The following is a 14,095-nucleotide window of genomic DNA, read 5'->3' on the forward strand; positions in this document are numbered from 1 at the left end:
GCTGGCTGGAGTGTTTCTCCTGAAATAAGGGAAACGAGGAATTCTGCGGTGACCTGGAAGAAGAGGTTATCATTTGGAAAACTCATGATGGGCAAGTTTCTTCTGCAAGACACTGAAGTGGCTGATTGGACACACACAAACTGATTTCCTCAAATGAGGAACAAATATCTCTCTGAAACCAACATGAACCTTCCTGAGCGGTAACCATTTAACTTTAAGCACTGGAGCCTGGTGAAAATTCATAGATGTTAAATTCTGTGCAAAGTAGAATTGCCTGATACCGGTGAATTTGAAGAAGTGAATGATTGGACTATTAAAGCAAAGAACTTTCCTAAACATATACACATTACATACAAGTGCACTTTACAATTAAAGGTGGTTAAGTTAGGTTAAATTAATGGTAATAAATTGATGTTTGATGCTGTTTTTATTTTTTAAAGAAAATGAAAAGCAACTTTTGTTTAAGTAACCATTTGTCTTGGTGGGTGAATTTCTATTGTTGCTGGGTTTTGGGGTCCTCTGGGCTCATAACACCAGCATCTAGTTTTTATTTTTCAGGTACTGGATAATGTTATGATGGGTTGCACTAGATGCAAGACGTCATGACCATTGCTTAGTAGCTTTTTTTTTAAATGCCAAAAGTATAGTCTATAATTCTCTTATATTTTGAAATATTTAAAGGAATTTTAAATATTTTAATTTAATCCACTTCCTTAATCATTGAGTGTGCTTTGAAACTTATTTTGCTATTAAAAATAAAAATCACCTTAGTCTTCCTCTTTTATTATCAGGATATGTTTTTATGTGATTGGCTGCTTAATTGTTATTTCAACAAGACAAGGATCTCAATGAATAAAAATAGTTCACAAAACACAGGAAAAAACCCACACCTCAGTTTTGTGGGCAGTTTTCCTTCAAGGATGGTAGTGACTGCAATATTCTGGTCCACAATGGGGTAAGCCTTTAAGTCATGGCATCACTATTCTAGTTACCAATATCAGTTTTATTATCTGCTTCAGTAAGGGTATGCATTTAAAGTAAATGATCTTCAGATAACATCAATAGCTATTTTATAGATGACCACTTGTCTATGCTTATATATAGACAATCTTAAGAGAAAATGAAAGCCTCCGATTGATGTGTAGTGGAAAACCACTGCTTGTCATCTTTCATTCCACATCTCGCTGAAAGCTTGTCAAACTGCTCTATTCTCATGTTTTGTGTTTGAGGCAGTAACTTGAACCATTTGTGCAGCTAATTAAATATTCATTAAAATCTTGCTTTAGTTTGGCAAATTTTCTAGTTGTAATTTACTGATATGCACTGAAATTGGCATTGATCATACAACTGTCCAAAGCACAGTGGAAACAAAGTATTACTGCTTTATATATTTTAAACAAATGTTTGCAAGATACCAGTGATATTTAATATAGGAATAGCAAAGATCTCAAATCTATCCACCTAAATGACTTCCAAAGGTTATCTATAGGATGTCTGGTGAAAAGGGTGGGAACAAAAATATGTACTATAATCCTCCATACATTTTTATTATTACTTAAATATTGAATCAAACAATAATGTAAATTTACCTTCATTCAGCCAAAACCGAGATTCAGTACATCAAAGTCCCATGTTGTTATTTTCTATCCAAATATTTTTTTAGATTAATTGCTTCAAGTACTTGACCATTTATTGTTAGAGTGCCAAGCAGGAAAGGAAGCTGTGCCTTGAAATGTACTTTAAAAAAACAGCATAATTGCTGCTTGTAAAGTTTACTTTCTACCAGAGATAATCTTTATTGACAACTTTTTTCAGTTAATTAATAATAATGCCCCCAGCAAACCACCATCTTTAACCACACAACTAATTGACATATTTGTTTGTAGATAATCTATATCCTTGCCATTAATCAAAGAGAAAAAGGATTTTGACCAATTTCATTATTATGGTTTTTGGAATGTTTTCTGTTAAATTGAGTGATTATTATTAAATATTGTTAATAGAGTGACAGCTAATGCACTTTAAAAATATTAAAAGCAACAAGTTTTGTGATACATCTTGAAAAGTGAGGGTGAAAAACAGATGCTCTACAACATCATATGTAAGGGGATGTTGGAAAAGTTTTTAAATTAATGAATGCTTGGTCTTGATTCGGAACCAGAGAGACCAATGCAATTTTTAAAAGTTCCAACCCCTCTCACGCCCACTTACAAAATAATTTTAGTTTAAATTGAACAAAAGCTCTAATAATAATGATTAAAAGTTACTGATATTTCCAAACCCAGCTGTTTTTAAAAAAAAAATCCAACTAAGTAGTTACTGCTGGATATGTGAATGTTCAATCAGATTTTATTTTGAAGCTTGCAACATTAAAATCAATAAAGATCTGTTTATTGTAGTTATAATTAAATCTCTTTTTAAATAAAGCAGCTGAGTTGTTATCATTGGACATGGTACACTTTGCTGGGCAGTCCTTGGCCATGCATTGAAATTCAAGCTGGAAAGGAAATCCTGTGTTTCTATTTCCGTTTCTTTGTTAATAAATTAGGTGCCGAAACCTTAACCTTTCCAGGAATGTTTCTCGATAAGTCAGTATCCTAAGGGTAGAAAAAAATTCAATTTATAGTTTTCAATTCAATTCAATTTTAGTTTATAGCATAACATTTGATAGTACAAAAAAACCTGATTTTTTTTTCCAATATTCTTCATGAATTATGTTGCTATGTGAACTGATTCAATAAAGGGAAATATAAACATGCATGACATTTAAGTCTGAAGGAAATATCAATTTAAAGAGAATTGCTACTTTCTCTCTTTTGAAAATGGATTAGAGTCGCATTCAGTTGGACATTAACTATTTTTACTATTAGTGTTAAACAAAACACCAAAATTTTACAATACAAGTTGATAAGCTTGTACTCTTCTACATTAGGATGCCAGCAAGCATTCATCAGTTTAATGTCTGTATTCTCTTAAAAATGTAGAAGAGTTAGCTTGTTAATTTTATAGGTACTGCATTATCTGCAGTAAATAAATTGGCTGTAAGTTTTTTGAATTTTCGCAAAAAAAAATTACCTTCACACTTCGTAATAGATCCTTTTCCCGTTGCAAGGCTTCTTTGGAATGCAGGAAGTTATGCAAGGCTGTTTTGGCCGCTAAAGAACAAAATCAAACTATTTTATGTTGGCCATTTGAAGCTAATTAGTGAAGCTACAGTAGCAATAATCTTATATACCTTTCCCTTTCTTCTGTGTGCCTGGGGTGAGTTTCACTTTGTACCTAAATAAGTAGAGCATAGATTAAATACTTTTTGTCTGAGATTCAAATATACTTGCCTTTCAAATATACTTTTTGGAACTCCCAAAATGTGAAAGAGCAGCATCAAAACAGTGAAGCTACAAATGCAAAATATATACTTTAGAGTCACAAATAGTACAAGTTAGAGATGACATTTTCTGTAAGCAATTTCCATCCAATGCCAATTTCATCTCCGGCCATTTCCCATTCAAAATCAAAGGCAGAGAGCACCATCAGTTTCCATTTGCACCAACCTTACATTAATCCTTTTTAATTTTCATCCACACCACTCAGGACATTTTTTTTTTAAGTGGCCTACTAACCCACACATCTTTGGGATGTGGGAGGAACTGCAGCACCCACGTGAAACTGATGTAGCCACAAAGAACATGCAAATTCTACAACTCTGGATGTCAAAATTAAAGACGGGACCCTGGCATTGTGATATAAGAAGTGATTTTGCTAATAACATTAATATTCACTATACAAACATCAATTGCAAAAGCCCCATTGAATTCTTCAATAGAAATTTGCAAATTAGGAGCTCTACCAATAAATCACTTCCATGCGACAGCCAGAGCCATAGCAACTAATCTGATTTTCTAGTTCAGTTTCTCTGTATCAATACTCCCATATTTTGTACATCCTTTGCCTGATTTGCTATTTCCAAAAGCAGAACCTTCCCCTGACATTTTATCTTCAATCAACCAATGTTTATGATCAACTTCATAACCATATCCCAATATCTTCAGTTTGCATCTATTCATGTGAATCAAACACTATTTTGGCTTAAGAAATAAATGAAATTTAACACAAGTTTATATTCCAATTTCTGGTTAATTATATCATTCTTTGAACTAAAATAGTTCCCATGCTCAAAATAGCTCCCATGCCCATCCCTTTAGCTCTAAATAATTACTGTACTTTTGAGTTTTCAATTGTTGAAAGTATCACTTGCTGAATGAGATTCATGAAAGCTTTCTTGTATGATGGGGGGGGGGGGCTTTCTAATTGCAAAGCATTCTTTTGAGAAATATAGGAGAAATTATAGAAAATGGGTGGGTTTCACTCTAATTTGTGCAGTCAACCTGTGAGAGCCGGTAATCCAAATGATTTTTCAGACTGAGTATTCAAACCGTTGAAGAGTATTTAAGAACTATATCAATTGAAATTCCTATTGCAGCCATTTTAAATATGCAATTTCACTACAGGACACCCTCAGTACTGCCCTGAAATTGAGCTTCAAACAATATTCTAATTCAGAGATAAGATTGAACTAATTAATGAAAAGTTAATTTAAATACTCAACTACAGTAAAATCTCCATTATCCAGAATTCAGCCAACTGCAAACTCAAACAAATAAATAGTTCAAATGGATAAAACTGGGCAGATGGACCCTGCATGGGAGCACTGAGACTTTGTTGGACACTTGCAGGTTTGCCCTACTGAATTAGCAATGCCCCTCAACATACACACATTCTTTTCACTGTCACCACTTGCGTGAAGGTGAGCCAGGTTGTCAGTGCAAGGATGGTGTGTCAAGGGGCTGACCAGAACACTTGTGGAGGTGATCCAGGTTGTAAGCACGAGGTAGGTGCACCGAGGGCATGACCAGAACACTTGTGTGGAGGTGCTCTGAGGGCCTAATGGACACGTGGAGATGAGTCAGGTTGTTAGCGCAGGGTAGCTGCGCCAAGGGCCTGACCAGGACACTTTCATGGAGGGGAGTCAGGTTGCCTTGGTAAAGATGGCAGCAAACATTCAGCCAGCGGAGCGTGCCGGTTGTGCTCTGCCCACAGTAGTCGTTTGAATAAAGTTGTTTTTGAATGAAATGGCGGCACCCAGGATGAAGAGCCAGCTGATGCCGCTCGCTGCTGGGTGACTCTCCCAAAGTGTTTCCCTATCCTTGCCTAGTAAGTGCTTTTATTTTTACTAGTATTAAATATATTAGTAAGGTTTCATCTGTAAACTTGAGGAGAGGGGGGTTTAATTATGACGACAGCACAATGACTGGGGATGGAATTGAAATTTTTGCAAATTACGGGAACTTGATTAATGTGAACTTCACTCATTTTTTTAAAAATTACTTTACATTTTGCACCGTCTTGTCTTTTAAATGGTGTATTCGACATTGTAAAAGTGTGTGTCTCAATCAAAATGAAAATTTGCATTTCTGGCATCCATGATCCCCAAAGGTGCCAGTAATAATAATTTAACTTCTGTTTTCCACCTAACTTTAGCCTTTTTGCTGAAAGGATGAATCTCTGACAGCTGAAGAAAATTGAATATAACACTCACTTGTAGTTGATCATGGCTGTGTACGGAGCACAGAAAGGAATTGAAAACAGCAACACGTCTTCAGGATGAGGTTGGCCAGTTAATGAATTCAGCAAATTTTCACTCTCCTAAACAATAAACATGTTTGAAACAGTATAATTTCTATCTTCAATTACAAGATTTACATGAATATTTACAATTTTGATAATTTGTCCTATTATTCCACAACTATTTTACATGTGATTCTCATGAAACTGACAGTAAATTCATGTTTCTGATTGCTTTTTATAATTAATTGGATGCTTAGACAATAACTGGATTGTTGATTCATGTCCACGTTCCTCCTATCTCATTGAACAACTCCATCTTTGGAACACTTCAAGAATTCTAGATTAGGTTAGGTTTTGATAGGATAGAATTTTTTTCCACATTTTTGTGGGATATCAAATAAATAAAGAGGAGGTGGTTTAAAGTGAGAGGAAGAATTCTAAACAGGATTTGAAAGGAAGCTTTTCTCCCTAGGTACAGTGATATATCTGGAGCATGTTGTAAGAGGAAATGGTAGAATCAAATGTAATAACTGTGTTGAAGAGACATTTAAACAGACACTCAAATAGGCAAGTGAAAGGAACAGAGCTATACCAGCAATTGATGACAAAAATGTTATCATAGACATGGCTATTTATATTGTGTACAATTCCATGAAGACAGAAGCACAGTCCTAATGGTGAGGGAACCAACTTCCCAAAGCTCATCCACCCATCCATATACAGCAGTAGAAGGGAAGGGAATGATAAAACATTCAAATCTGAAAGACATCCATTGCCATAAAAATCCTGGAAGAACACAGCCACACAATGGCCATTGGAGATAAAGACATATAACCAATGCTTCAGGCCTGAGCCTCTTGATGGTATGAGCAAAAAGCAGACAGGCACCCGTCGTAGACTATTTGAATTGCACCTGATCCAATATGCTAAACATTAATTTCCTCTACCACTAAAGCTTCATATCTGTATGCCTATTCTTAGCAAGATGAAGACACCATAACATTTAACATTGAAAGTCAAAGGCAGTAGATGCCTGGGAACACCAACTGCACAGCATCCTCAAGACACACATTGGCCCAGCTCAGTAAAACAAATCTTCCACTAGATATAAATACTAGAAATTCCTACACAGTCAGTGTGTGAGTGTTTTAACCATTCAAGAAAGATTTTAACATTGTCATAATATTAATTTAACAAAGTCTAGAACAAAGATCAATTTCCAAAGACCATCAGAGCTGGGATTAGGATCAGTTATTTCAGATCTGAAAGCCTATTCTCCCCATTCAATGGGATCATGGTTATTATGACATTCAAGTTTATATTCCTCCCTTTTCCTTACAACCTTTGATTCCTGTAATAATTAGAGATCAGCCATAAATATACACAAGGACACTGCCCGTTGTGGCAAGAAGCTCCACGGACTTGGAACGAAAGAGAAAATTCTCATTTCAGTTTTAAAGAAGTGGGTGTTCCCAGATTCTCTGGTTCTGGGCTTACCCATGAGAGGAAAGAGTCCCATCATTTTTTAAATCAACCCTCTAAGAATCTTTTCCCTCAATCTGACAAAATGCTTTCAACATCATTTCTTTCTCCCTCCCTATTCCATCTAGTTTTTGTCCTATTTGCTCTTTATCAAAAGAGGCAGGAATCAGCCACCTAATAACTTGAGCACATTCCATCTCTCGATGAAATCCAACCTGGTTTTATATGCTCTTTAATCACATTCCTTCAAAACTATTGATTAATAAACATCAATTCCAAATTTAAAGTTAACAAGTAATCAAGCACAGATTGCCACTGACAAAATCTTTCAACCTGCTAATACTCTGAAGTAGGAAGATTATTGGAAAATGACATCAGGGACAGGATTAATCTACACTCAGAAAGGTAAGGGTTGATCAGGGAGGTAGCACAGCTTCTACAAGACTAATTTGTTGTTTTTTTCCAAGCAGCAACAAATGAATTAAGGACAGAGTGGTTGACTTCAGTAAGGTCTTCACTATGGAAAGCAAGTTCAAGAGGTTTATAGGATTCAAAGATGGCTTGGCAATAAAATTCAGATGTTGACATTGGTGGGATTTTTCTGTTTAAAAACCTGTGACCAATGGTGTACCACAGGCCTGATGTTGGAACTCTCATTGTTTTTATTGTACATACGGTTTTGATACGAATGGAAGATATAAGGATGGAAACTGCGTAACCAGATGAGCTTCTCCAGCACTGTATTATGCATGAGAGCCCAGCATCTGCAAATTATCTTATTTACCTGCAGTTTTTTAAGATCCATTTGTTTTTAATTATCTAGATAATCAAAATACAACTACAATTAAATATTTCATTTTTTTCTTTACCAATGTAAACTTAAGTGACATAGTGGAATAGGTTAGCTTTCATTCATTTGGAAAAATTAGTATTAAATTGGCTACTTTCTGGACCATCCAATTTCATTAGACTCTGTCAGTTACTTGTGTTGTGTTTTTTTTTCCCCTCCCTTAACCTCACTGGCCACGCAGAGGCTAAAAATATAAAATCAAAAATAATTTTGAAGAATTAATGAATGTCTTACCTCAGATGCCTGCAAGTCTTGTTCTGATTCCTCCTGATTCCAATGTTAAAAACAATGTAAATATATAAAGATCATTACAAAATGTATTCATAGGCTATCAAATAAAATTACCTAGAGCCAATAAAATTTAAAATATCACTACTAAATGAAACTATGTTCCTCACTTCCTGTTGATCTTCTCCAGTCGTACCCTCTGGAATAACTTCTGTAAAATGATGTGTCACATTCTCAAGATCTTGTACTTTGCTTTGAATGATACTTGTTCCTTTCAAATTTTGTTTTTTCCACTGAGGTGTTTTTGGAAGTTCTCTTTTTCCTTTTTTCCCTTTCTTAGCTTTTTCCTCTTTACTTGGACCTGCTGACTGGATCCAAGTGACACAAATTAAAATTACTAAATAATTTCAAAATGGCATCTGTTTTCTCTTTGAAGCTATTTTATCCTTACCCCAAGTAATTTCATCATTAATTCACGATCCTCTTCATCTTGATCTTTGTATTTTTCTTTAATTTTCTTCAGTTTAGCCTTCATATCACAAAACAAAATAACAACTTTAAGATAGCAGGAATACTTGAAACCTCTCCTCTGATTTTTATAAATGACCTGGATGAGGAAGTGGAAGGGTGGGTTAGAGTTTTGAAGGTTGGTGGCCTTATGCAAGGTAGCCATAGGTTACAGGGGAACATTCATAGGATGTAGAAGTGGGCTGAGAAATGGCAGATGAGATTAAATCCAGAAAATTGTAAAACGATTCATTTTGATCAGTCACATTTTGAAGGCACAATACAACGTTAATGGGAAGACTCTGAGCAGCATGAGAGACAGAGAGAGAGAGAGAATGAGAATGTAACAGGTTAGTTTTTCCTGAAATGTGGCTGCCAGCAACTAAGTAGGATCTTTTAAAAGACTAATGGACAAGTATATGGAACTGAGAGTAATGAACTGTTATGTAATGGGGAAATTCTAGGCAGTTGTTAGAGTAGGTTATTACATCTGCCACAGCAGAAATAAACATTTTTAATTCTACACACCTGTATAAAAATTAAGGGTACACTATGTGATTTTGGGACTGTCGCTGAAAGAGGAAGAGCAAGGGACTCGGGAGAACAGTGTCAGGAACCAGCTCTTGCTAAGAATATTTTAAAAAAGGAGCAGAGGGCAAATTTAAAGGATAAACAGAATGGTGACTGATGAGAGTGGGTACTACAGATAAGGGGCAGTGACAAATAAAAAGAGGAAGCTCAAGCAGAGTGGCCAGTGTCAGAGTGGGACTTTCAGGCTATGGCAAGCAGAGGCTGAGGATGAGTTCATTTGTGTTTAAACAGAATAGGAGATAGCAGTGAGGGCAGTGGAATTCTCCGAATATAGCATGTGGGAAATCTGGGACAGCTCAATTGTCCTGCAAGAAGTGCATCCAGCTGCAGCCTCTTGGAGACAGAGTTGAACAGGAGCTGGATGAACTCTCGATCATTTGCAAGACAGAAATAGGCAGGAGCTTCAGAGAGTCAGTTACCTCCAAAAGGGAGCAGGGGTTCAGATTTGTGGATCATTGGGCTTTCTTTTGAGGAAGGTCTGACCTGTACAAAAATAATGGGGTGCAACTGAAGTGAAAAGGGACCAACATCCTGGCAGGCAGGTTTGCTAGAGCTGTTGGGAAGGATTTAAACTAGTTCGGTGGAGGGTGGGAACCAGAATGTGAGTGCAGAGAATAGGGCAGATGGTCAAAAGCATGATGTTGTGTTCCTAGTTTGTGAGGAAGGACAGGCAGTAAATGTACCAGGGTGAGGTGTTTTAAATGAATAGGATGAGGGAGGGCAGGGGAGTAGCATTGCTGGTCAGGGATAGTATCACGTCTATAGAAAGGGAGAATGCTGCAGAGGGAGTGTCTACTGTGGGTGGAAGTCAGAAATAGGAAGGGAGCAATCACTGTACTAGGAGTAGTCTATAGGCCCCCAAACAGCTCTTGGGACACCAAGCAGATAAGCAGGAAGAGTTTGGAATGGTGTAGGAATTACATGGTTGTAGTTATGGAACACTTCAATTCCACTAATATTGACTGGCGCTTTCTGATTGCAAGAAGGATAGATGGGGCTCAATTTTTCATGGGTGTTCAAGGAGGATTCCTGCCATAGTATGTAGACCAGCCAAAGTGAGGAAAGACCAAAATGGATCTAATTCTGGCCTCAAATGAACCTGGTCAGGTGGCAGACTTCTCTGTGGGAGAGCATTTTGGTGAGAGTGATCACAACTCCGGAGCTTCAGGATAGCTATGGATAAGCATAAAAGCAGACAAAATGGGAAAGTGTTTAATTGGGCAAGGACTAATTACAATGGGATGAGGCAGGAACTAGCGAGTAAATAGGAAACACATGTTCAAGGGTGAAAGCACATTTAAGGACCATTTGTGCTGGGTTCAGGATAGGTTTGGCCCAGTGGGACGGGGAAAAGGGAACGGTGGTTCATAAGACAGGTGAGGCTGCTAGTCAAGAAGAGGAAGCATACATTAGATATAGGAAGCCAAAAACAGAAGTGCTTATGAGAAGTATATGGTAGCCAGGAAGGAGTTTAAGAAAGGACTTAGGAGAGGTCAAAGGGGGCATGAGGCCTTGGCATACAAGATTAAGGAGAATCCCAAGGAGCTAAACATGTATGTGAAGAACAGAAAGATGACAAAAATGAAGGTGAGGCCACTAAAGGAGGCAACGTGCTTGGAGGAGGAGGAGAAGATCGGAGAGGTCCTAAATGGATACAGTATTCGCAAGAGAAAAGGACTTTGATCAAGGTGAGGTCAGAACAGAAAAGACTTGCGTGTTGGATAGTGTTGATATCTTTTTAAAGACATTAAGAATGATGTGTTCCCGGGAGGAGTCACGTGATGGAGTAGTGGCCGGACGGTGAACTCCAGCCCTCTCCAGAAAAGTCGGGAAAAACGAGAGAAAATACAAAGGCACAGAAATACAAGTTAAGGAAAAGTGAATATAAAGGTGGAAAGAAGATGGAGACAAAAGGAGAAAAATCAAAATCAACGGAAAGAAGAGAGGAAGAGAAGACAACGGAGGAAAAAGGTGAAGGCCTTACCTGTCCGAAGAGGCCCGCTGTGGAGAGAAGACCCCACTACCTCAGGTCGGTAGAAAGAGAACTACAACAATGGCTCACAGAGCCGAGTAAAAGTGCGCAACCGCGCATGCGCGACTCCTCGCGCATGCGCGATGCGCATACAAAAAAACACACCGACGGGAGGGGGGACCAGCTGGGGAGTCGATCTCCACAGCCGGCAACGACAGCTGCAGAACACCTGCAGCAAGAAGACACCACAGAAGACAATGGAAACAAGAAAGAAGAGGAGGAAAGGGCAGCAAAGAAACAACAGATGGTCAACCTAGAGGAAGAAGAAGAGGAAGAGGAAGAGTACAGGGAAATAGAAGAAGAAAAGATAGGCAAGGTAAAGGAGGTACTTGCTCTTGTTAGAGGATACATGGAGTCATTTAAAGAATGGCAAACACAGGAATTCAATGATTTAAGAAGAAGAATAAACAACACAGAAAAGAAAATAAATAAAATGGATATGACCTTAACAGAAATGGGGAAAAAAATGGACAAGATGGAAGAACGGGCAATAGCAGCAGAAATGGAGGTAGAAGACTTAAAAAAGAAATTGGAGGAATCTAATAAAAAAACTAAAGAGACACAAGAATTACTAGCCCAAAAAATAGATATAATGGAAAATTATAACAGAAGAAATAACATAAAGATAGTGGGCCTTAAGGAAGATGTAGAAGGCAAGAATATGAGGGAGTTTATAAAAGAATGGATCCCTAAGGCCCTAGGATGTCCAGAACTACAGCAAGAAATGGAAATAGAAAGGGCACATAGAGCATTGGCCCCTAAACCACAACCACAACAAAAACCAAGATCTATTGTAGTAAAATTCCTAAGATATACTACAAGAGAAAAGGTGCTGGAGAAGACAATGGAAAAAGTAAGAGAGGGCAACAAACCACTGGAGTATAAAGGGCAAAAAATCTTCATTTATCCAGATATAAGCTTTGAACTCCTAAAGAAGAGAAAAGAGTTCAATGCAGCAAAAGCGATTTTATGGAAGAAAGGATATAAATTTACACTGAAGCATCCTGCGGTATTGAAAATATTTATTCCAGGACAACAAAACAGACTATTCTCGGATCCAGAAGAAGCACGAAAATTTGCAGAACAATTACAAAAATAGACTGAGGGATGAAGACGGGTAATGAGAGCAAAAATTATCACGATTGATATGTATGTGGGTAAAGACAAAAATAGACTGAGGGATGAAGACGGGTAAGGAGGGTAAAAATGACCACGATTGATATGTATGCGGGTAAAGAGGTATAAGAGTGAATAGAGACAACGGGCATATGTGAAAGTATCTGTAATTAGAGGAAAACATAGAAAGTATAGACAAGAATTAATAAGGGAAGGTAAGGGAATAGAGAGAATAAGGAGGGAACTAAAAGAGTGACCTTTGTGACATATAAAAAACGAAATCTTTTCTGGGGGGGGCTGGGTGGGGGGAAAAGAGCGGTCACTGCAAAATCAGTTGACGCTTGCGAGTGGATTCGCAAATCCAAATGGAGAGGGGAGATGTGGTTGTCCGACAAGGGATAAAGGGCAACTCAGGAGGGGAAGGGGAGATTGGGGATAAAGAAGATAGAAATAGGAGAATAAGGAAAATGTTGGATGTTGTAGGAATGTTGTCTGGTAAAGAGTTGAAAATAAGAAAACAGAAATGGAAAAGGAGGAAAGGTAATGATGGAAAAACGGAAAGAGAAGATAAACAAAATATAAAATGGCTACGCTGAACTATATGACTCTAAATATTAATGGAATACATAACCAAATTAAAAGGAAGAAACTACTAAATTTACTGAAAAAGGAAAAAATAGATATAGCATTTGTCCAAGAAACACATTTAACTGAATTGGAGCACAAGAAATTAAAGAGAGATTGGGTAGGACATGTAACAGCAGCATCGTATAATTCAAAAGCAAGAGGAGTGGCTATATTAATTAGCAAAAATGTGCCATTTAAAATAGAAGAGGAAATAATAGATCCAGCAGGGAGATATGTTATGATAAAATGTCAGATATATTCAGAGCTTTGGAATCTACTTAATATATATTCACCTAACGAAGAAGATCAAAAGTTTATGCAAGATATCTTTTTGAAGGTAGCTAATACGCAAGGGAACGTACTAATAGGAGGGGATTTCAATCTGAATTTGGATCCAAATATGGATAAAACGGGGAAAAAAATTAACAGGAAGAACAAAGTAACCAAATTTATAATTAAATCAATGCAAGAAATGAAACTTGTGGACATATGGAGGAAACAAAACCCAAAAGAAAAGGAATACTCATACTACTCGACTAGACATAAAACATACTCAAGGATAGACCTATTCCTGTTATCAGCCCACATACAAGGGAGAGTTAGGAAAACGGAATATAAAGCTAGACTATTATCGGACCACTCACCCCTGTTATTGGCAATAGAGCTAGAAGACATCCCTCCAAGAATGTATAGATGGAGATTAAACCCCATGCTACTTAAAAGACAGGATTTTAGAGAATTTATTGAAAAACAATTAAAAATGTACTTTGAAGTAAATACGGAATCAGTGGAAGATAAGTTTATACTATGGGACGCAATGAAAGCATTCATTAGAGGGCAAATAATAAGTTATGCAACCAAGATGAAGAAGGACTATAATCAGGAAACAGAGCAGTTGGAAAGGGAAATAATAAACATAGAAAAAAAATTAGCAATAAAGGAAGATACAACCAAAAGAAGAGAATTGGCGGATAAAAAAATAAAATATGAAACATTACAAACATATAAGGTGGAGAAGAATATAATGAAGACAAAAC

General features: G+C 37.0%; 1 protein-coding gene across 9 annotated transcripts in view; it reads right to left on the reverse strand.

Annotated features, from left to right (window-relative positions):
• Window positions 1-2,316: 2,316 nt before the first annotated feature.
• Window positions 2,317-14,095, reverse strand: part of LOC138753426 (ribosome quality control complex subunit NEMF) — a 109,188-nt gene continuing 97,409 nt past the window's right edge. For 7 of the 9 annotated variants that reach the window (XM_069916397.1, XM_069916398.1, XM_069916396.1 and 4 more), the window contains 7 exons: window positions 8,637-8,714; window positions 8,356-8,553; window positions 8,192-8,224; window positions 5,597-5,703; window positions 3,236-3,279; window positions 3,076-3,155; window positions 2,317-2,597 (listed from right to left, as the gene is read on the reverse strand). In XM_069916397.1, the coding sequence (XP_069772498.1) occupies window positions 2,520-2,597; window positions 3,076-3,155; window positions 3,236-3,279; window positions 5,597-5,703; window positions 8,192-8,224; window positions 8,356-8,553; window positions 8,637-8,714 (618 nt within the window). In that variant the 3' untranslated portion in view covers window positions 2,317-2,519. Of the gene's footprint in view, window positions 2,598-3,075; window positions 3,156-3,235; window positions 3,280-5,596; window positions 5,704-8,191; window positions 8,225-8,355; window positions 8,554-8,636; window positions 8,715-14,095 lie in introns of those variants that run through there. The other 2 variants (XR_011351160.1, XM_069916403.1) reach the window with 2 other exon arrangements.

Source organism: Narcine bancroftii, chromosome 2, assembly GCF_036971445.1.
Source record: "Narcine bancroftii isolate sNarBan1 chromosome 2, sNarBan1.hap1, whole genome shotgun sequence".
Lineage (NCBI taxonomy): Eukaryota > Metazoa > Chordata > Chondrichthyes > Torpediniformes > Narcinidae > Narcine > Narcine bancroftii.